Genomic DNA, 24512 nt, shown 5'->3' with positions numbered 1-24512 from the left:
CGCGCCTCGCCCTTACTTGTAGGTCAGGTCCACGCGGATCTCGGGCAGGTGCTCGCTGAGGGCCTCCAGGCCCACCTGGTACTGATGCTCCAGGGCTTTGTACAGCTGGTGGTTCCAGTGCTGCCTCCACGCAACCATGTCACTCGCCCGGAACCCCTGACACGGTTTAGCCACAGCTTTTACTTAAAAACCAGGTAGTAGAAGGCAGTTTCCATTTAAAGTTTATATCACAAAATAAAATTATAAGCAAAAACCAAACCAAACCCCTCATTCTCAACATCTTCCAGCACGCAACTCCGCGGCTGCTACGCGTGGTGCGGCAGTTCACGTAGTCAGACGTGGACGTCTCTAGGCTCCTCAATACTACACTAAAGCTCCGCAAAACTGGACACATCGACTTAATGCCAAATGGATTTTACATGGGGACTGTATTTTATGATGCTAAAAAAAATACAGTAACAGAAGCTGGTTTATTTTATGAACTTCTTGGTCCTCTTTCTAAAATTCCCATCAAGTACAGCTCTTCTCTTCCCTTTCCACTTCCTAAATACTCCATTGCACATTTTTAAGAAAATGACAAACTTAAAATATGAGGATGCTCAGGACAGTTTACACACTCTTTTGCCTCCATATAACCATAAATATCTTGATTCTAATACTTTGATTTTTGTTTTTTCTTCAAGATCTGAGAACTGAGAAATGCATGTACTTATGCGGGACATCAAACTCATACTCAGCTAGGATCCCACTACCACCCACCACGCAGCGGGCTCTGTGCTAACCACTCTCATACACATCATCTCATATCAAGATGTGCATAGAACTGAAATTTTACCCAAAAAAAGGGAAATCATACTGAAAGAGCTATTTCAATTATTAGGCTTCTGCCTAAACTCAGCTTTGTGTTCTATGGACATGTCACAATCACCTAAAAGCAAACTAAGGAATGATAAAATTTAAGCACCAAGTCAGAGAAAATACAGAGTCTGAACTGAGAAATTTGACATTTCATAAGACAAATGGAAACTTCTTTTTTATCTATTGCCAATTTGTGGTCTTTGCATGTAATTCAGTAGAATTCTAAATTAGGATTTCATTAAAGATTTTTCATCAATTTACAGATTCACATTCTGAAAAGGTGATACTCGAAGTGTAGACACCAAGTAAAGCATACTTCACCTGAGCTTCTACACTGGCTAAGCCAGTTCTCAATTCTTGTAATCCATCTTTCCAACGCTGTTGCTGCCGAAGCAGATCAATATTCATAAGAACTACCACCTGTCAAAAATTAAAGCATAATAGTCTCATAGTATCCCTGGAAGAAGAGTAACTTTTCAATGGAAAAACCTGACAGACAGCACCTTAACCAAGTGATCAAATTAGCTCAACCTATAATAAGACACACAAAGACCTGACCGGTGCCCTGACAAAGACAAAACAGCAACACCGTAAGATTTCTGTCAAAACTGCATCACCTCAATCTGATGAGCAAACATGGAGAGGCAGTCCACAAACAACTACCAATATCAAGGTCATGAAACAAAGGAAAGCCTGAGGAGGAGGGGCCTGCAGAGCGTCCGGGACTCAATGCAAGGCAGGATCCTGAAAAGGACATGGGCGAAGAAGCTGGAAAATTCAAAGCCGTCTTTCCCAGTTTTGGTAAACGCACTACGGTGATACAAGTTGCTAACAACAGAGGAGTCAAAGGGTAAGTGTGAACTCCGTACTATTTCTGCAACTTTAAATCTGTTAGGTAATTATGGGCGCCTGGGTGGCTCAGTTGGTTAAGCGACTGCCTTCGGCTCAGGTCATGATCCTGGAGTCCCTGGATCGAGTCCCGCATCGGGCTCCCTGCTCAGCAGGGAGTCTGCTTCTCCCTCTGACCCTCCCCCCTCTCATGTGCTCGCTCTCTCTCATTCTCTCTCTCTCTCAAATAAATAAATAAAATCTTTAAAAAAAAAAAAAAAAAAAAAAAATCTGTTAGGTAATTAGACTTCCAAATAAAAAGTATTTAAGATCATATCCCAATTATCACTTAAATAATACTAGTCATAGCCTATGCAACACTATAAATAAAACATACCTTCTCACAAAACGTAGTGTGCCATTTTCTCAGTTTTCTATTTTCGGTGGCAAGTCGCTGAGCAGCATTTTGGAGTTTTTGGATGTAGCCTTCTAATTCTTTAGGATTATCCCAAGTAATCTGTGACTTTCCCCCACTTCCTGCTTTTGAATTCTAAGGTACAACAAACATCATTTAGCATTTAAATGCATTTCTCATTTCCTAAAGACTCCACAGACACCTTAAGTCCAGTTATCCCTAACACTGATCTGCAATAAAAAAGCATATAGTAATTTTTCCTTTTTATAAATGGTAAGGCAGTCTAGCAAAATTGAATAGCCCCATCCTTTCCAAGTTGTCCTCTTAGAGTGAAACAACCCTAGATGACACCACACACACACACAGAAGGAGCCGAAGGAGACAGACAACCTGGAGGCCTGGGAAACTGAGCAAACACAGCAGCACGCTTCCTTACTGTCTCCCAAATACGCAGGACGGGCCAGGGGACCAGCCTCCACCCGGGAGCTACCTCCAGGAATGAACACACACGCAGCTACAGAAGAAGCCTGCTCCCTCTAACCAATGGACTAGGAAAACAGTGGCCTAACAAAAGAGAACCTTCTTAGCAAACCCGCCCTACTGTGGCCAAACATGGATAGAAAAACCACCGCTCTGCAGAGAGCCAACCTTCCATCCATCGCTTGTCCAAAGCAGGCCGTGCTCCAAGTCCCCCGCCAAGGTAACACTGGTGGGGCTGAAGAGCCAGCGGGGCCTCACCGCCCCCCACCCCCATCTGCTGCAACAGAGCCGCAAGCCAGCCCCGTGCTTCCTCGCAGCCGTGTTAACAGGGCTCAGGAAGGAACTGAGGGGCGACGGCACTGCGAGCTGCCGGCGAGGCCAGAGGGCACACTGAGCTCCTGCTCCCCTCGCCAGAGGCAGCGCAAGGCCATGCTTCAGCATCATCGGCGTGGTACCTGCAAGGCCCAGCAGAACACCGAGCACACACTCACCCAGTCCTCACGCTACAGTTCACTTTTTCAGAGAGAAACAATGCGCTACACAGAAGGGACCACCAACCCAACCCGCAGGGAATCCCCAGCTAAGACCACGAAGCCAGGAACACATGGAACCACATTCTTCAAGTGTTGAAGGACCTGCCAACCATGAATTTTGTACCTGGTGAAACATCCTTCAGGAAAGAGGGCGAATAAAAACATTCTCAGAAAAGGAAAACCAGGAGAATTTGTCTCCAGCAAACGTGCTCTTAAAGCCTGGCCAAAGGCAGTCCTCTCAGAAGAACTTCAAAAAGCAAAGGAAAACACAGGGATGAGGAAAATGAAGTATCCTTCTTCTCGTGAATTTCTTAAATCCTATTCGATGAAGTGAGTGTAGAAGATACTACATGTGAGTGTAGAGGATACTACACACTTAGGACAAATACATAAGAACTAGGCCGGGATGCAGGAGACCCTCACTCAATAGCTGAAAAATGAATGAAACTAACAAGGATAACAAATCCAACAGAATCCTCTGTGGATCAGCTGAAAAAGCATCTGCCTAGTAATTACCACACACGACTTCCTGCTGTATTACCAGACATTGTGAAATTAGTTAAACTAGAGGCCCTGCTCTCCAATGCAGTGAGTGGCCAGGGGACCAGGAAGAACCTCCATGTTCTTTGTCCTTCTTAGTTTCTATCTACTCTTCAGTCTCATTTAACAGATGCTAAATGCGATTATCTACTTCTCACAACCCAATCTCTCATAGAAGTATCGACAGATGCCACCTCGTATATACTGATTAGAGAAGAAAGAGTTCCAAAAGTACACAATTAAACACTACCTATTAGGTGGAAAATAATAAAATCTTACCCCACTTCCACAAGTGCACTTGTAAATATGCCCAGAAAAAAAGTTTAAGGGTATGTACCAGACTATTAACAATGGCCATCCCTTGGTGGTACAATTTTAAAACAATTTTTTTTTTCTGTTTGTCAATGTTTTTTTTTTTACTTTCCATTATAAACTCGTATTGAGCTTTGGCAATAAAAAACATGTTTTTAATAAAATTTATGAGTTATGTGCCTTGTCGGAAACGTTCAGCCTGAGACCTGGTGTGCAGAAGAGTCAGCAGAGCAGGTCTACATGCTATCCCTCCAAAGGCCTGCTACCAACACAGACCCTTAGCTGGCACCTGACCCCCGCACCTAGGAGCCCCCCCATCGCCCACGTTTACGACTGGCTTGCTGCACCGAAACCACATGGTTTACACTCAACACTGGATCCCCTCCTGGGAACCTGGAATTTTAGTACATGTTAGGCAGAAGACGCCTCCGTGTCTAGCTCCCAGTAAACGCCTGGGCACCGAGTCACTAATGGTCTTCCCAGTAAGACACCATTTCACACTTATTACGGCTTGTTGCTGGGGGGGTGGTGAAGAATGCCCTGTGTGACTCCACTGGGAGGGACTCTTGAGAGCTTGCGTCTGGTTTCCCCAGGACCTCACCCTCATTTACCTTTCCCTGTGCTGACTCTGCTCTGCATCCTCTTGCTGTAACAGATCATAATAAATCAACTGTGGGCAATTGCACTCCTGGGTATTTACCCCAAAGATACAAAAGTAGGGACCCGAAAGGGTACGTGCACCCCGATGTTTATAGCAGCAATGTCCACAGTGGCCAAACTGTGGAAAGAGCCAAGATGTCCATCAACAGATGAATGGATAAAGAAGATGTGGTATATATATACAATGGAATATTATGCAGCCATCAAAAGGAATGAGAGCTTGCCATTTGCAACGACGTGGATGGAACTGGAGGGTATTAGGCTAAGCGAAATAAGTCAAACAGAGAAAGACATGTATCATATGACCTCACTGATATGAGGAATTCTTAATCTCAGGAAACAAACTGAGGGTTGCTGGAGTGGGGGGTGGGGTGGGAGGGATGGGGTGACTGGGTGATGGACACTGGGGAGGGTATGTGCTATGGTGAGCGCTGTGAATTGTGCAAGACTGTTGAATCTCAGATCTGTACCTCTGAAACAAATAATGCAATATATGTTAAGAAAGAAAAAAAGAAGAAGAAGAATGTAGCAGGAGGGGAAGAATGAAGGGGGGGAAATCGGAGGGGGAGAAGAACCATGAGAGACGATGGACTCTGAAAAACAAACTGAGGGTTCTAGAGGGGAAGGGGGTGGGAGGATGGGTTAGCCTGGTGATGGGTATTGAGGAGGGCACGTTCTGCATGGAGCACTGGGTGTTATGCACAAACAATGAATCATGGAACACTATATCTAAAACTAATGATGTAATGTATGGGGATTAACATAACAATAAAAAAATTTAAAAAAAAAAAAATAAATAATAATAAATCAGCTGTGGGGACAACTATACCCTGAGTCCTATCAGTCCTCCTAGAAAATCACAGAACCTGGGGGTAGTCTTGAGGAAGATCACAACTAGCAATCCACTTTAAAAAGAACAAGAAGAAAAGGGTATATTCCTCTTCTACTTATTTTTTTTAAAATTTTATGTTTGTTAAGACAAAAAACGTAGATTTCAAAAAGCCACCAGTCACATAGTAACAGTTTAAAAACTACTGTAGGTTTTTCTAATGCCAAATGGGTTAGATACGGCCACATAGATAAAAAAATAAATAAATACCAAATTATAAAATCAGATGATGGAAAAGCACTCAAGACTCTGGTATATAAGGACCTCACACTTCAGCAAATAAGTAAATATAATAGCACAACAACTGTATACTATAAATATGAAATCAAATGATCAAACTCAGCACCTTAATATGTGAAACACTGACCATTTAAATCTACAGTTGGAAAAATGTTACTTGTTAAGAGTGAAGGAAGTCACTGGGAAACAAAACAAAGCCTTAGATCAATGTTAAGTGGAAGGGTATACTAAAAAACTAAAAAAAGAAATACCTCACATGTAAATTCTAATTCTAACGACACAAAAAGTCCATTTACCTTAATTATCTGTTCAAATGCTAATGCGGACTGTAGCATCATTGGTCTCTGACTCTGAATCATTTGTTGATCAATAGAATTGTAAAAATGTGCCACCTACAAAGTAGAAGTCCAGTTAGCAATAATCAATAATAAATAACACACTTAATTTTTCATTTGTTTTCATTTTAATTGAGTGGAAATATTAACTCTTCTCATGCTAAGATTTAACAAAAAATGTTTTTCATCTCTAATATAGCATTATCATGTATTAATATACGCAGTCAACAATTATGTGTTGAGTTCCTGTAATTTGCCAAATCATGTCCTGGGGGCTGATTAAACAAAGACCATAAAACCCAGTCCCTGCAATCAAGAAGTTCACAATATCAAGAAAAATACAGAGGAAACCAGTAAAGCATGCTAAAAACGGAACCCTTCGTTCTTACAACTCTCCAAACCTGCTCCTTCCTTTCTCAGTACATAACACGTAATTTATTCATTTCTCAGACCAAAAAAACTTTGAGTTGTCCTTCACTTTTCTTTCACATCCCACATCCATGATGTCTACTGACTACACTCTTAAATACATACTAAACCCAGCCATGTCGCCCGCCTCCATGGGTCCCACACAGTCCAAGCAGCCTCGTCTCTTGACAAGACCAGTGTGTTTCCAGTCATGGCTTCCTACTGTCCTCTCAAAGCATTCAAAGAAGCCCGAACGGTCCTTCCTTAAACAGAAATCATACCATACCTGTGCCCACTCAAAAACTTCCAATGACTCCCCAGTGGATTTAAGAATAAAATCCAAAATCCCAAAACTCTTACCTAAAATCTCCCAATGGCTTCCCAATATAGTCAGGAATAAAATCCAAATCCAAGACCCACAGCCCTCCCCCAGCACCAGCATCTTACATCAACTAGCGTCAGCCCCAGCACAAACCCTCAGTGCACGGCAGCCAGGCTGGCCTCCCTGCTGCGTCTCTAGGCCACCGAGGGAGTCTTGCCTCAGGAACTCGGCACGGAATCTGTTCCCTCCACACACACGTCTTCCCCCAGACACCTGCGTGGTTCTGCTGCCACTCTGTCGCTCCTCTTCTCAGTGTTATAGCCTTCACCAAGGCCTACCCTGACCACTCTGTATCTTCCTCTGTTTTCTTTTTCTTCAAAGCACTCATCACTACCTAAACTACCGACCTGTGTGTTTGCGATCTCCCAAATTAGAAGGACAGCTTCAGGAACGGTGTCTAGCAGGTAGAAGGCACCCAGTATTACTTGGATTAATCAGTAAATCAAAAAACAGAAGTACCAACAAGTACAGTCATGAACAAAAGAGGCCACTGTCAACTCTGTTAGGGGAAAAGGAGAAGTTCAGGGAAGTGGATCAAGTGGACACCACGGCGTGAGTCTAAAGAGTTTAAAAAGACTGTCTTTTAATCTTTGTATCCCTAGCACCTCACAAAATTCTTAGCCCAGAGTATGTGCTTAAAATATATGTCCTCACTGGAGCGCTTGGGTGTCTCAGTCGGTTTAGCATCCCATTCTTGATTTCAGCTCAAGTCATGGTCTCAGGGTTGTGAGATCGAGCTCCGCACCAGGCTCACGGGCTGGGTGTGGAGCCTACTTAAGATCCTCCCTCTCCCTCTCCCTCTCCCTCTGGGAGGGGCATCTCTCTCTCTCTTAGGGGGAAAAAAAAAATTCCTAACTGATTTTATAGAGAGTCCTCTTCTTTCCACTAGTACATATGAAAATCTCTTTATTTGGTAGAGAATATCCACAGTACTATTCTGTACCACAGTAGTAGTCCGAGAAAAAGCCTAATCAAGAAAACTAGAAGCAGAAGAATACATACTCTTCCAGCAATCTGGTCGTACTACTATCTAACCAACTCTTACTTCACCTCCCTATGCCAGCTACCCACCTGCTCGTAAGTAAAGGTTTACGCAAATAGATTTCCCCGGGGAAAGACAAAACTATATGACCATTCCTTCACCGTTTGAGTTCCTATTGCGTTACACTAAGTACACAGGATACAAAAGTGAGCAAGCCTCTCTGCTTTTAAGGATGTAGTCCCTCTATGTGAAATGCTCACCCACCCTACCCCTTGTGCTCCTGAGACAACATATGTCTACTCTTCCAGTCTCACACCAAACAGCATTCCTCTGTAAAGATTTATCTGATACTCCCTCTACCCTCACCCAGCAAATAACTGAAAATTCCCACCTCTATGCTTTCATTAGCACTTCCAAAAATCTCTAATAAAATACTCATAATAAATTAAATATTTCATCAATTTTTCAAATATCTGTCACCAGTATATAAACTGTAATGGAATAAATATGGGCTTTGGAGTCAGGTTTGGTATCAAATCCCAGCTACATAACTTATTAGCTGTGTGGCACCAGAAAAGCTATGTTACGAATCTGATCCCCAATTCGATCAGTGAAAAATAGGGGGTGGGGGGTTGAATGGAAATAACATAAATAATCTATCTTCCAGAAGCCCTGATATTTAATGAGAACACAATGTTTACTTTGCTCTCCCTGCTAGACCAGTGGTTCTCAACGATGGCTGATTTGCACCCAAGGGGACATTTGGCAATGACTGGAGATACTTTTGACTGTCAGGAGCAGACAGGTGCTCCTGGCCAGGGATGCTGCTAAAACATCCTACAACGCGCAGGACAGTCCCCAGGAAAAAGAACTGGTCCAAAATGTCCACAGTGCCGAGGCTGAGAACCATGTGCCAGAATATGATAGCAGTATATTGATTTTTATGTCCCCACTATGCTGTGCTTGACAGTGCAGGTGCTCAAGGAGTCTCTGCTGAACGAATAAACAAGAGACCAAGATACACAAGACACTGCCCCTGCCTCTAAGATACTATTCCTGCCCACCACGATCTATTAATCAAGTGAGAGAAAAGATGAAAAAAATCCAGTACTCCATAAAGCATTCGAGAGTGATTTGCACACTGCATACAGAATAGGGAACAATCAACTAAAGAAAGACACACAAGAAATGACTTATGAGTGGGGAATTAAAGGATGACTTTGAGTTTTCTAATAAGAGGGGACAGAGATCCATGCACGGAGACACATTCAGAGGGTAGGGAGTGGAAGCCACAGCTGATTAGGTTAGTTAGAGCATGATTAAGAAGGGCCTTGTGTTCTGCCCTAAGGAGACAGACAATGTGGCCATAATAGTTGGTCCTAAATAGAAAAATGATATGATGGCAAAGTGGTGAACAGCTAGACCTATGAAATGGCCAAAAATAGTGACCAGCCCATCAGGCTGGTAATTCTCTAAGAATCTGCCCCTCGAAGGCAAGCAAAGGACAGAGGGTCCTTTGACTAGAAGGTCCTTTAAGATCCATGCATACAACATGAAAGAAAAAGGAAAAAAAGAGAAATAACAGTCTATTTTTCCAAATGCTTTTAGAATGAATAACAGTAACAATCATACCATAAATTAATGAATTCCTATATAGATTTGCAAAGTAAATTTTGTAATGTAGTCATTTAGCAAACCATAATTTCCAAAGACTTGTGCTATTCTGTTAGCCTAAAAAACTCAAATTTAGAAAACGAACCCCTTAAAATATTGTAATGTAATGAACTCAGAACAGTCATATATTCAAAAATATAATGTCATACTTGTTTAAGAATAATTGCTTGCTTGCAGAATTTCTGTGCAATGTTTGCAACTTGCTGTATTTTGGCAGGAATAACAAAGCCAAGTGCAGAGAGCTGACGAACTTCTCTCAGAAGAATCACCAACCTATCTGAATAATGCACTCTTAATGATCCGTCGTTAGGATCCAATTCCATAATTCGACTATTAGCCTCAATACTACAAAATAAAATAAATAACTTTTAAAAATTCATGTTCTCACTCTTGACAGATGAAAAACGAAACAGTTTTTACAACTTTTCTGTAAATATAAAATTAACTCAAAGTAAAAAAAATTTTAATTATAGTTTTCAAGCAATCTTATTTTTACATAGTATCTCACAATTCAGATCTTGGTAATAAACTGCAATATCCAAAATACACCATCACATTAATATTTCAACCAAGCAGTTTTTGAAATCAGTAAAATCAATCTCTTAGCCTTCCACTCAGACTCAAAACTGGCATCATATTCACCATAAAGAGAAAAGGTTTGATTCATTTTCCAAAGGGTACCTTAGGTATTTCTTCAGTCAGCCTACTTGGTTATTTAACGTGTTTATTAAAGGATCAATGATAAAGAACATCAAAATGGTAGGAGGAGAGATATTCAAATGTTTCATTCCTCTACTTTTGTTTCTCTAAGGACTGTCCTTCGTGTTTCTTGTAAATGTTATAATAGCAATTTTTAAATCAGGGCACTCGAGTCAGCATGATTGTGAAAATACTGAGCTAAATTAATCAAGAAGTATTATAGTTTCATGACTTCCCTTTCAGGATCAGGTTTACATAATGCTTATTCCTTCAAATCACTTTCACAATTAAGAAAACGTAGGTCTTAGAAAGTAAGCTACTGAAAAGCAAAGAACAAAACTATCCCACCCATCTACCAACACATATAATAAAGCAGAATAAAAAGTAGGTACTTCAAAGTGGCTTAGAATAATGATGTAGACTCAACGTTCCTATAACATAACATACAGCCTGTCAGAAAATTTTAATGGTGATTTTCTTTGCCTTTATTTGAAACTAATCTTCAAAACTACTTTCTACATACCAGCATATCCTGAAATATATTCTAAAACATGCTGATTCTAAAACATGGAACAATAAAGGGTTTTGCCCAGGAAAAAAAAAGCAGGAGTCCAAGTATTTCATTGCCAAATGGGAAACACTGGGTTGAACAGCATTCAACAGACTTCTTTACAGAAGTTCTCAATCCCTTGGCATGCTGTCACAGAGTGGATCTCCACCAGAGCTGCAGTGACAGAAGTGTCAACATTTCCCAAAATTAGTTGATTAAAAAACTCTTCTTTTAGGTCTGGCGTATCTGTCATATTTTAGGTTGATAGTAGGAGGGGAAAGAGTTCAATGGCCTAAGGTTAGAATCATTACACCCCAGCACCTTTCGGTTCTTCTCTTCTTCCTCCACATCCAAAATGCAAGGTAAGGGAAAAAAACTATTTATTCAGTTTAAGAAGCTACCCCTTATGGCCTAATTATTCTTTGTAGCAGTATAGGCAAAATAAACAGAATTTCATAATATGGACAAAGCAACAAAAGTTACTTTTTTGAAAAGTAACAAGTTTCTAAAAACTAAAACATGACCAGTTTCTAAAAATACAGTAATATACTAAGGAAAGTTTACCTGAACAAAGAAACAATGATTTTTCCAGATCATCCATTTTAAATGTGCATTAAAATAATTAGGTTAACCAATTAAATTAGGTTCAATATCACTCAATAAGTGTTTAGCAAACCCTTACCCCATGGTGGGCACCAAAGTAGTATTTCATGAAGAGATTACTTCCCACCTCAAGGAGCTTAAAATAATGAAATTTTATAGCTTACAGTGTGTGTGTATCCATGTAAATAATATTAATGTAAAAACGCAGAAAAACATATATGAATACCAATACCAACACACCATGGGAGAGGAAAGCCTCATTCTAAAAGGAGAATCTGCAGACCTGAGAAACAGACACAAGAAGCAAGGCGAGCAGTCGACTAACTCTATCTTCCAAGTTCCCAACCTTAATGACTTAAAAGTTGATAATCAAAAACTAACAAAAAAATTTTTAAGGAGCGGCAGCAAGTTTGGACAAAGGAGAGAACAGACAAAATTCGGTTAATACCGTAAGAAACAAGATTCTTGCCCAGATGTCACTGTTTAGTGTATCTGTACTTACCACAAACCAGATCTGGAATCAGACAAACCAGACTGAATGTCCCGGGACCAATCGTCAAATTGTTCTTGTTCATACAGTTTAAACTGGTCTAAGAGATCTTCAGCACTTCGATGGAAAGATCGAAATCCTGACAAGTCAGATAAAAGAGCCTCTGCAATCTTGATAGTATCATCCACCTTAAAAAGCCACATCACAAGAATATTACAAGAATATATTAATACTTACTATAAAATTGTCATAAAACGAACCACCTTCTCTGATGTGTAATTCAGAAATTACTTTCCCATTCACCTATAAACAGTAGGAGAGAAGATTTGCCAGCAAATGTGAGAAGATCAACCCCTACTTTGCTTCTGACTTGTACAACTCAGGATAGCAAAACACAGATGTAAGGCATACGAGGCCTAATCAGGAGGGTGAGACAAGGGAGATTCAGGTGAGACCCCCACGAATTCAGCAATGCTTTTACACATGTGCAGCAATAATGTGGTCCTTTGCTTAGTGCTCTGGGGAAGAGCTCACACATACCTGCCAATCTGAAGGGCAATCAGAGGAAAGAAATGTCTTTCTTCCACAACTGTACACAGAACATGATAGCACTTTGGAAAGCTGACTGACAAAATTGGATAGAATATTCCAGAAAACAGAACATCAAAAACACAACCTTGAATAAGTAGAACTCTCCAACATGCTAGCCTTTATAATACTCTATGTCTGCTTGCTCTTAATCACAGACCATAACCAATGAATATCCATTATGTGAGTCAGATGGAAGACATTGTACGTAAGAATCTTAGATCAATTTTGATAATACCAAAATATTAAAATAGTAGCTGTTAAATCCATAAATTGATGACCCTAATCTTAGGCAATGTCATAATTACATTTCACCTTTCCTTTAATTTCCTTTCAACCTAGAATGATTTACCTACATAAACATACTTGCCGATAGACTTTGCAACTACAAAGATTTTGCAGTGATAATCTCAAAGAATTAAAAAAATCATTTGAAAATATAGAAAAGATGATTTCCTCTTCAATATTTTCTTAAGAAGGCACTTTACGTGGAACAACTGCACCTGAATGATAAAGGATGTGCTAGTTATCTCTACATAAAAAATGAGCGGACCATTCTAACCTCCCCTGTACACCTTTTCAGAATTCTACACTTCACATGAAAATTAGATGGAAATGCCAAAGAAAGCAGAGAATTTTTTTTTCATTTTTTCACTGGAGTTCTAGAGTGCCTTCCATATTAATTTAGCAGATTTTACAATCAGTGTTCCTCAACATCTACTAAAACTAATACCTTCAGCTCCAACTGGCGAACCCAAACTATATTATTAACAACTTCCGAAAGGTTTTTGCCGGAAAGCGGTCCAGATGCTTCACCAGGAACTCCTCGGCATCGATTCTCAAAGTCTAACCGAAAATCTGTAAAAATTTAAGTCAAATAAATGATTATACACATTCAGTCAAGATTTCCTAAGTGCCTTCCGTGCACCAAGTACTAAGTGAAAGGTTGTGGAAAGAAAAATTCTAAGACTTGGTCCTTTACCCTCAGGGACTTTACCATGCATCAAATGAGACAGAGAACGAAAATAACTAGTTAATTTTTAAAATCTGTAATTTATAACAAATATAGCAAATTAATCTTCAGCATATAATGTTATAAAATATAGTCCTAATCCTAAATGGTATACAAGAAAAAGTAACCTACAAAAATATTTTCTCAAGCAAACACTATAATCTCTCATAAACTTTTACCTTTAACTGAGTCCACAAGTCTTGCCAGTAAAGTTTCTCTTTCTAACATCAATTCTTTACTTATAGTTGGACGCTTCACCAACTCTTTATATTTCAGAAATGCTTGAAGAAGCTAACATAAAATAAAAAAGTACATGTTCATCCTAAGTCGATCAACTTGGTAAATACATAAATATCTCCCAAAATAGCTTAAGGGAAATAGTAAAAGTAAAATATTTCAATATTTTACCTGCTGTGGACTATCCTGAATTTCTGAAATATAATTTTTCAATTTTCCTGCTATTTTTTGTTCCACAGGTGCAATAATTTTTTCATATTGAGACACTGCAGCTTTCCATAAAGGCTAAACAAATTAATATTATTAGACTTTTAATATTTTCAATATTTACCTTTGAGAAGAACAATACAAACGGGAAGTTACAGAGACAAAAACATATATATTCATACCTCAGTATATGGATTATACTGCACAGGATTCAGGCCAGTAAAAGGTTCAAACACTCGAGTCAGGCATACGATCTTCTCCTCACTGGTAGGCAAAAAATAAAGAAGCTTCTCATGAATTGTTCTAACAGCCAAAACCTAAAACATAAAATAGTAAAACAACAAATTTATTTAAATTGATAAATCTGCACAAATAGTTCTAGAGTCTACATATATTTGGCAAGTTTCTTTAAACTAGGTTCACTGAAATGAATACAACAAACTGTAATCTTGAGAATTACTACTCATCAATAGTCAAAGTGGTGCTCAAAGACGTCATTACATCATAACACTACTATCAATTAATGTGTTCAAACCTGGTGAAAACACACAAAATCTAAATACGGTTAAACTATGTTTAAAGTTCATTTAAGTAACGTTTTAGAGTCCTTAATATAGTAAAAAGAACTTCTGATTTTCATTATTCTGCATTAAATTGCACCTCTGACAATGAAATAATACATTAACAACCCTATTATGTATAAATTACAAATAGCTGGGAAACAAATTGTCGTATTTTGTATTTAAAACTTCCACCAAGAGTGGCACCTGCCTGACACAGTTGGTAGAGCACGCGACCCTTAATATCAGGGTCGTGAGTTCAAGCCCCATGTTGGGTGTACAGCCTACTTTAAAAAAAAATGTGTATAGTTTAAATGAATAAAATGTGTGGTATTTCAATTTAAAAATAAATAAATAAAATTTCCAACAATTAAAAGGCAATCAAAAAGGTTAAGTAAAAACACTATAACCTTTCATTTGAGATGGAAAGAGGAGTATATACTATTGATTTTTTTTCTTGCTAAAAACAAAAATACCCTGTCTACTGAGAAGGCCTAAAAGCATTGATAACTAAGTTATCAATGACAATATTTTCCCAACCAGATTGTTGCTGCTAAATACCATTTTCACTAAAAGGAACAAGGCTCTTGAGAGAAATGACTAATTCCAAGAGTGAGGCAGAAAATGTCCAAAATGGGCTGGTATATTTTGGGGGGGGCCTAAAAGTAAGGAAGTTGTCAAAGAAATACTGGATTCATGTCAAAATAACACAAGAGCCAACTTAAATGGGCATTCACTGCCCAAAGATGGAACAATTTGAGGATAATAATAACCATAATAGACTGAAACTCAAAATATAAAAACTCATGGCTTCGTAATACTAGCGAGAAAACATTCCATTAATTGCCTATGGAACTTACGATGAAATTAACTTATTATTCACTGTTCTAACAAGTGATAAATCAAAGAAAAAAGGTAACTGTGTCTACTGCCATTCAAAGTAACTAAAAAACTGATGACAAATAGTTCTTCCGTCGTTACCAGAAACGCAGAAAGAACAACGGAACTGGAGAATCTATGTCACAACTGCTCAAGATCATCAGTGGCTGGTAAGTCACTTAGAAGAGCTGAAGGAAGAGCATCATAAGGAGAGCCAAGAGCAAACTGACCTCCCTGCCAGTGGGAAAGCGAGGCTGTGTGCCTCCTGATGTATCGGGTAGGGACCACACAGCAGCACCCGTCAAGCAGCCGGATTCAAGTAAACTAACTAAAGATTTTCTGAAACAATCAGGACAACTGAACATTGGTTAAATACAAAATGATACTAGGAAAATATTGTCATTTTGTTGAGCGTGATGGTGGTATTGTGGTTGTTTTAAGGGTGTAAGTATACGGTTTCTTGGCTTGGCTTTAAAAATACTCCAAAAAAAGGGAAGGCGGGGAGACAAAGATGGAACACAAACTGAGTAATGCCAGTGGCTGTTGAGATCAAGAGGTGGATACACGGGCATTCGTTACACTATTTCACTTTTGTGCATGTTTCAAATTTTTCATAATGAAAAAGGTTTTTAAAAAAATCCCCAAAGAACTATGAGCACGAACGGGAAAAGTCAGCTTTGCAATCTTTGCATATTCTCATTTTGCTAGCCCCTCAAGCTAAATGCTTAAGTTCTATACTGAAACTTGTAACCTATGTAAATTAAACAGTTCTTCCGTCAATATTTCCACTGAGTACTCCCTGAAAAGCTGTCCCTGCTTCATAACCATTTCAATAGCCAAGAGAATGTCTGAGAGCTTTTATACCTGGACGGGGAGCTGATTATCTTTTTCACAACAGAGAAGTACAACTTACAAAGTGAGCAGTCACACACCAAAGAAAAAGCAGGTGGAAACCAGCAGCTAGTTGGGCACCAGTCACATGACTGCCAAAAATTATCTCACACGAACTTTAATTCTTATTCTCTCCCCAAAACATAAATAACTCCTATCAGATATGTACTACTTACTAATTATAAAATATATTCACAAACAGGTGAGAACCTCCTCCATACTTATGTCAAAGACCCAAGTAATCGGGCGCCTGGGTGGCTCAGTTGGTTAAGCGACTGCCTTCGGCTCAGGTCATGATCCTGGAGTCCCAGAATCGAGTCCCGCATCAGGCTCCCTGCTTGTCAGGGAGTCTGCTTCTCCCTCTGACCCTCCCCCCTCTCATGTACTCGCTCTCTCTCATTCTCTCTCTCTCAAATAAATAAATAAAATCTTTAAAAAAAAAAAAAAAAAGACCCAAGTAATCAAATGATACCTCTTCGAGGCGTTTGCCAAGTTTGTCAAGTGTTTCAGGGAAGTATTTCTCATTTTTCCATGGATGAGGGACATAGCGCTGCCACGCCTGACCTGTTAGGTGATTACAGGCGGCCACCCACTGTTCACAAATTGAAATACCAGCTTTCAGATTGTCTTTCACGAGATGATAAGGATCTTCCCACAGATTCAAAGTTCCCAACTTTTTCTGAACAAATCTTCCAAATGAACCACCTAATAAAAGAGAAAGCAAATTTTTTAATGGAACTGTGTTTTTACTGAATAATTACAGAATACACGCTTATGACAAAAATATATAAATTAGCAAACTAAGAATCTATGAAATACTATATGCATATCCTTAAACTCAAAACAAGTATTTTTTAAAACACATGCACATAATTTCTTTGTATTTTCGCATCTTTCAAGGTATTATGTGCATCTCTCAAGTGCAAAAATACATATAATTTTTTCAAAAGTCTACACTACTGTATGGAGGTAACATTATATAACCAATTCTCAATCGCTGTTTGTCTCTACTCCTACATTACAAACAATGCTGCAATAACTATCCTTATACATACACCTTTATGCACTTGTCTAATATTTCCTGAAAATAATAAAGAGAATGGTATTTTCTAGGTCAAAAAGTATATGCACTCTAATACTAACAAGTAAACCAATACATACTAAAGACTTCTGACACCATTACAAAATAAAGTTTAAATTAATACAGGTACAGGGACTAAAAATCTATGTAAATTTACTTGCATTAATGGTCAAAGAATTTGACACATGATTTAAATTAACCACCTATATACAAATTTATATTTAAATAATTCTGTATGATTTGCTCTAAGCATTACTCTAAGCAACAATTATTACATTAAGGAGCATTTTCAGTAAGGGCTTGAAGGAAAAACTAGAAAAACAAAGTAATACAGGCTTCCAAAGTTTCAAAAGTTTGCTTCTTTAACAGTACCTATGATATCTAAGAGATGTAACATTCGTGACTCAGGATAGTGATCATGCTCTGTTTGTCTCCACACATCATCTACAACATCCCGAGTGGTCTCCACCAAGTCAACCACCTCCAATAAGGAGAGACCGTCCAAGTTATAAAATTCCTAAAACCAAAAGACATTCATTTTTAAACATAATGATAACTATACTTTCGTCAATATAGTCAACTTGTTCCCAGACTTTTCAATTACTACAATTCTAACACCTGTGATATCATTTCCTCCTCCTTTTTCTACCAGACGATGTGTTACTTCTTTATGCAAATACCCTACAAGTTCCTTTACAAACATAAATATCAGGAAAGCCAGAAGAAAAAATAAGAATTGCAAAGTCCATTCATTTGTTTGCCCTTGACCTAATTTTCTTGAAGTCTGGATTCATTTCTTGCAGCTCCTGAAAGGAGGCGGTTCTAACACCAGACAGACATTACCCACACTAGCTCCCATATGTCGTCACTCATGGACTGCACTGCATGTTACCCGTAATGCAATCACAGCTCAAGGTTTGTGATTTTACATTCCATCATTATGACAAAAAAAAGTTTAAAACCATTTCAAACATTTCACTAAAATGATACTATTGAAATAATACTGGGAACAAATAAAAAATTACTATTTATTTTGAAAAGAATAGACTTTTTTGTAACCATATTTAAAGTGGTCACTTATTTAACCTCTAGGAATATTTCAAAGAATAATCAATCAAGTATAAAACTAAGACTTTTCATATTTGGGATTACTTCGAAATGCTAACTTGAATAAACTGAACGTTCCTTCAAAAGAACGTATTACCTCCATGTAGATAAACCTCTCTTAGTACATTAGCGCTTTTGCTTTTCCCTATGTACCTGCAGAAAAGCAATTATGTTTTTGAGAAAAATATTTACTAGAGATTAGAATCTAACTTTCTTAAAAGTTTCGGTTTTTAAGAAAAGTTTCGGTTTTAAGTTGTATACATGTTAAATGAACACTTCAAGGAAACCCTGTTGTGTATTAAGGATATATTTTGTTTACAACCATCAAATAATAATGTCAAAACAAAGGTAAATCTAGTGAAAACTGAATCCTAGAGTACTTTTATCAAAAGTCTGAAATATAACTATATAGGAATCACATACTCTTGCAATTGTTTCAAATAATTCTTTAAAATAACTGGCTCTTTCTTTATTAATCTGTTTATTTCCACGATGAGCTTGTTCTACCCAAAACTGGAACTCATCACTTGGTGTTAGAATACCTGAAAAGGTGAGAAGGAAAAAAAGAAATATCAGTACAAAATGAAAAGCCAGAAAATTATCTGGTTCATTTGATTTTGCTTATTTCCTGTGCTCATGAAGATGTGCGGAAAATCAGCCTTGTAATTTCTATCGACAGAAAGTTCTTCCTTAAATCCACTAAGAACAACTAACAGTACACCAAATGTATACTTCACAGATTTGTCGCTCAGTATGTTTCCCATATGTTTTTGTACACCATCCATCTCTACACGGTCAGTCTCCAACACAAGGCTTTCCAGCACGATTCATGTTCGGGAATACCATCCAAATTAGAAATGATGACAATTTAATCAATCAACGCCCACAATTTAATTTCAAAATATAAGCAAATTAAAATAATTTTACTTTTCAATTTGTTTTTATATTTCCCAATGAACTGGGCAATTTCTAGTTGCTTAATCACATGCTGGAAAAGTGCACTATTCTTTCTGGGTCTATGGTATTCAAAAAGCATCTAATTTACTGTTCAAAAAAGTGTAAAACTGTATCCAATATTGTAAAATAATGATTAGTGTAGGTCATTCATTTCACATTAATTGTTCACATAAGTAATATTTATAGCTAGAATAAAATTATAATTGGCTTCAGATAAAATGCATTTCTAAAATAAAAATCAATTATCTTTGCAAAGTAGACAATTAGGGTCAATCCTCCTTACTCATGGATGTGGATTTATGAATTCATCCATTTCCTAACATTTATTTGTAATCTAAAATCAATGCTTGCAATGCTTTCATGGTCATCCACAGACATGCACAGAGCAATGAAAAATTGGGAGTTACCCCGCATACACGTTCCCAGGCTGAACAAGGTAACACTGCCTTCCTGTTTCCTATCTCCTACCATAAACAAGTATCCTTTCTGTAACCTATTCAGTTGGATGTTTTCCTCATTTTTTATGCATTTTATTGGTCATTTCTCTGTTTAAAATGGCTCCCAAGCATAGTGCTGAAGTGCTGCCCAGTGTGCCAAGGACAAGAACACTATGATGTGACCTCTACAGAGAGAATACTTGTGTCGGGGATGTTTCCTTCATGCATGAGTTACAGTGCTGCGGGCCATGAGGCCTATGTTAATTAATCAACAATCTATATCAAAAAAGCAACAATCTATATTAAAAAAGTGTTAATTATATTAAAACAGAAACACACGTAAAATATTATATTAAAAACAGAAACATACATAAAATAGGGTTACATGTTGATAAGTCAATAAAAATGTTACAACCAGAGGCTCACAGGAACCTAACTTTGTTTTTCCCCTAGGACCAAGAGTTCAGTATTTACTAATTCAATATTCACAGTGAGTTTACAGAACATAACTACTGCAAATAATGAGAGACAACTATATTCTATGTCCATGAATTGCACATTGTTAAAGATTACATTTTCTTCCTCTCAAAATCCATGTAAATCTATTCATTTAAAAGGCTGAAGCTCAGAGAAGATCCAAAAGTGTGGAAATAAATCTGTGAAAAAACACATTAATTTACTAAGGTACTAATAAGAAAACTGTTTTGACTTTCTTTCATTAAGCTACGGTTCTATACCTCGTGTATCATCTTCCTTAAATTTCAATTTTGATGAGTTAATGTCTGATCTTCGTAGAACTATACCCAACCCAGTTTCTAGTTCACTCAAAAGATTCTGAAGTTTGGGATCAAAGTTTCTGCTCCATTCCTGATCCTAAAGAAAAACAGACAAGAGCAAACATTGATCAAAAGTTTTCCAATCAAACTGGCTTCCTTAAAATACTGTTGAGAGAAATAAGTCAAAATACATGTTTCACTCAAAGCCTGCCACTGCCCTCTGTCTCATAAGGGAGGGAAAAAAGGCCTTTCAACAGTTAAAACTTTATAAAATAATTTATTATATAGCAACTTAAGAGCTGATGTGGATTACATTTACCTCTTTCTCCCATTTCTCTATTTGTCCACAAAGCTGACTTTTTTTTATAATTTTTGTAACATTTAAAAAACTAAAATACTAATGATATTAACAGCAAATAAAATATTTCTTTGTTTATAAAGACATTTATACAAATACCTAGCTTTAAAAAAACCGACCATACAGCTCCTTTAATTTACCTACCTTTAACAACATTGGTGCAAATATTTGCCGTACTGCTTGGTAAAGAGAATTTATAGGTGATTCTAACATAGATGAAACAAGAATGTTATTATGTAGATTCTGATCAGTAATTACTTCAGGTCGCAGCTTGAAAAACACCAGCACTTTATCTTTTGTGTCAGCAAAATCAATCTAAGTGATAAACAAATGATTTTTATGTTACTTTCATGAAACTATTTGAAAGAAATGTTCCCCTAAAACTGTTCTATTACTGTATTTTTTATCCCTTGGAAAAAATAGTTACTTTAAAATAATCACAGTATATTACAACCAATCTATCTCTGCTCCTTAAGAGCATCTGGGTTTTAAAATGTATCCCCACTTATAAGTGACTGTATCCTAAAGCTACTGTGACAAGTGGCTTATAAACAGAAAGTACTATATATTGTGGACATATACTGCTAACTACTCCACTCCAACCAGATTCAGTAATACTACAGATCAAAGTTGTGTGCCCCAGGTACAAACTGATGAGTAGTACATGTCGCCACTCTATTCCAAAAAGTCTAAATCAAGGATGTTGATGACCCTCTTACCTGAAACTAGCATTTTAAAAGGTGTTTAAGTCATATTTAAACTCAAAGCTACCAAAACAGACTTAAGTTGTCTATCTCCTAGGTTTATCTTTATCTGAATCAAAAAATTTTTCCTTAAAGTATTTGAGCATCAAACTCATTTAAGTTGTATAACTAGAATATTTAAAGTTGGAAATGGATGAGCTAAATTGGAAGTCACTAAAGCAACCATGTGTAAAATAGGTCAGTTCACAGTAATTAGTTCATTAGCTGAAAAGTGTATTACCCAAAAGAAGTTTTTGCATTATGTATGCATTTTCACAGTTGCTCTCATTTCTTTTTCCAGAAAAAGAAGTATATGTATTAAAAAGCTTTCAAACAAGTTCACTGCTGTGCATGAAAAGCCCTTATAGATGAGTGACATTTCATGCTACTTTTCTTTTACCCTAATCATTATATTTTTTAGGCACAAGGAGGGAACTGGCATTTACTCAAACTCTGCATTTCTCAAAATCTCATTTGCATACACTAAAATTCTATTGCTAGTATGATCATTTTATTCCAATTACAAGCGAGAACAAGCTACAGATACGTAGATTTGAAAAAGTCACTCTTTAGTTGTTAAATAGTACACACTCCTGTACTCTCTTTCTCCCACCTACCTGAAGAAAGAAAATTCAGAAAATATACATTTTATCATTTGAAAACAGTAACCACAGTCACTGGCAAAGGCTCCCTGGCCATCAGTCAGGATGATGAGTTTTGTCCTAAGCAAAGTCAGAGCGAAAGCAAAGGATCAGTTGACTACAGCTGCTCCTCATTCCCAAGAAAAGGAAAACAGAACCAGCACTCCCAGGTGCCTCTTCTGCCAGTTTCCCTATCAGTGGCAACTACGATTTTCCCTTAACTGACGCAATTTTGATAGCTATTAATTCAGAGTACAAAGATTTTATTTTTTGAGGCTGTAAAATAACTCTACCACCTACTGGGATCCATCAGGCATCAGCCTACCACAACCTGCTGCCTGTTTTTGTACAGCCCACAAGCTAGGCTTTTAAAAAATGAAGAGGGGCGGCTGGCTGGCTCAGTTGAGAGAGCTTGCTATTCTTGATCTGGGGGTTGTGGGTTCAAACCCCACATTGGGTGTAGAGATTACTTAAAAATAAAATCTTAAAAAAAAAAATCAAAATAACAACATTTCATGACAAATAAAAATTACAAGAAATTCAATTATCAGTGCCCATAAATAAAGTTTTATTAGAACACAGTCATATTCATTTAAACATTATGTAGGACTGCTTCCATAATACAACAGCAGAGCTGTAACTTCAACAGAGACCTTACCGCCTACAAACCCTAAAATATGTATTATCTGGCCCATCACAGAAAAAGTTTGCCAACCTCTTTCTTAAAGCATAAACCAGATCGCATCTGTCTTGTTTAAGATTACCAATGGACTTTGTTTCAACCTAAATGGTGCCCAAGGTTCTAAATGATCAGCCCATGTTGTCATCTTCCATGCTCTCCAGTCATCCATTAAACTTCTGCAATCACTGAATTTTTTTTGCCTGGCCCTTGAAATCTAGGTGAGACCAGCTCAGGGCCTTGGTGCTTATCTTCTGCTTAGAACACTCTTCCTCTAAATCTTCTGTCTGCGTACAGCGCATCAACCAAATCTCACTTCAAAGCTCACTAATCCAGACAGGTAGCCCCTCCCCCTCCATTTTAATGCACTTCCCCAGCCCAACCCCATCAGTACTTTAACATTACTCTATTTTGATCTTTTTTTTTTTTTAAGATTTTTATTTAAGAGAGAGAGCACAAGCAGGCGGAGCAGCAGAGGGAGAGGCAGACTCCCTACTGAGCAGGGAGCCCGATGCGGGACTTGATCCCAGGACCCTGGGATCATGACCTGAGCCGAAGGCAGTCACCCAACAGACTGAGACACCCAGACACCCTTCTATTTGGACCTTAATCGCACTTATCAATGCCCAAAATTATGTTACATTTATGTATCTGCATGCACATGTGTAGCCAATCTTTGTGCATCAAATGCTACTCCTTGAAGACAATTTCTGCCGTATTCATGGCTTTATGCCAAGCACCCTGTACAGGGCCAGGCCCGTGGTAAGTACTCAACATTTATTAACTTACTAAATCATGTTGACTGTCAGACATGCACAGTACAACGTAAGACACGACAAAACATTTCAAGCACAACGGGAAGTCTGCAGTGTGGTATATGACGAAACATGTAACATGCTGCTGGGCTCTAGTAGCAACAGCATTAACCTGAAAGAGCTGTTGCTTCAGGACACCTGAAGCATCGGTTAAGTCAGGTGGCTCAGCCGGTTAAGCATCTGCCTTTGGCTCAGGTGATGATCTCAGGGTTCTCGGACTGAGCCCCACACTGGGGTCCCCGCTCAGTGGGGAGTCTCCGGCCCCCTCTGCCCTTCACCGTGTTCTCGTGCTCTCTCTCACTCTCAAAAAAAAAAGTGAGCACTTCCATTTTCAGTACCCAGCCCAAGACACATTTTCAGCAGCCCAAACCCTTCCTCCTCCTGTGTTCCCTGGACTACACTCTATTTAAACTTCCAGCGGCATTTACCACGGTGTACCCTGGTTTTGCAGTTTGTTGAGTGGTGTAGGTCACCGCAGGCCACTGGAGGCGGCTCTGGAAGGCAGAGGCAGAGACCCCCAGTCTGAATTCCACCACAGTTAGAGCAGGGGAGTGGTCACCAATGGGATGGGACCTTTGTGCCTTACTTCCTTTTGTCATAAAATGGAAATAAAGACAAGCCCTCTGGACAGCGCTGCGGGGAATGCCGCACGAGCCCACGCGCCTA

At 38.3% G+C, this 24512-nt stretch overlaps 1 protein-coding gene across 14 annotated transcripts in view; it reads right to left on the bottom strand.

Annotated features, from left to right (window-relative positions):
• DYNC2H1 (dynein cytoplasmic 2 heavy chain 1) overlaps positions 1 to 24512 on the bottom strand; it is a 300244-nt gene that overhangs the window by 274358 nt on the left and 1374 nt on the right. For 13 of the 14 annotated variants that reach the window (XR_004302235.1, XM_032427898.1, XM_032427903.1 and 10 more), the window contains exons 2-16: positions 21113 to 21283; positions 20572 to 20707; positions 18864 to 18982; positions 17706 to 17850; positions 16725 to 16957; positions 14105 to 14239; positions 13887 to 14000; positions 13658 to 13769; positions 13200 to 13324; positions 11891 to 12066; positions 9686 to 9881; positions 6052 to 6147; positions 2084 to 2236; positions 1180 to 1278; positions 17 to 156 (exon numbers count right to left, since the gene is read on the bottom strand). Coding sequence is in view for 13 of the 14 variants with exons in the window: in XM_032427898.1 (XP_032283789.1) it covers positions 17 to 156; positions 1180 to 1278; positions 2084 to 2236; positions 6052 to 6147; positions 9686 to 9881; positions 11891 to 12066; positions 13200 to 13324; positions 13658 to 13769; positions 13887 to 14000; positions 14105 to 14239; positions 16725 to 16957; positions 17706 to 17850; positions 18864 to 18982; positions 20572 to 20707; positions 21113 to 21283 (2150 nt within the window). In the remaining variant the exon portion in view is untranslated. Of the gene's footprint in view, positions 1 to 16; positions 157 to 1179; positions 1279 to 2083; positions 2237 to 6051; positions 6148 to 9685; positions 9882 to 11890; positions 12067 to 13199; positions 13325 to 13657; positions 13770 to 13886; positions 14001 to 14104; positions 14240 to 16724; positions 16958 to 17705; positions 17851 to 18863; positions 18983 to 20571; positions 20708 to 21112; positions 21284 to 24512 lie in introns of those variants that run through there. The other variant, XM_032427909.1, reaches the window with a different exon arrangement.

Source organism: Phoca vitulina, unplaced genomic scaffold (genome assembly GCF_004348235.1).
Source record: "Phoca vitulina isolate PV1807 unplaced genomic scaffold, GSC_HSeal_1.0 scaffold38, whole genome shotgun sequence".
Classification (NCBI taxonomy): domain Eukaryota; kingdom Metazoa; phylum Chordata; class Mammalia; order Carnivora; family Phocidae; genus Phoca; species Phoca vitulina.
The sequence above is the reverse complement of the archived record's forward strand: the minus strand, read 5'-3'. Positions and strand labels throughout refer to the sequence as shown.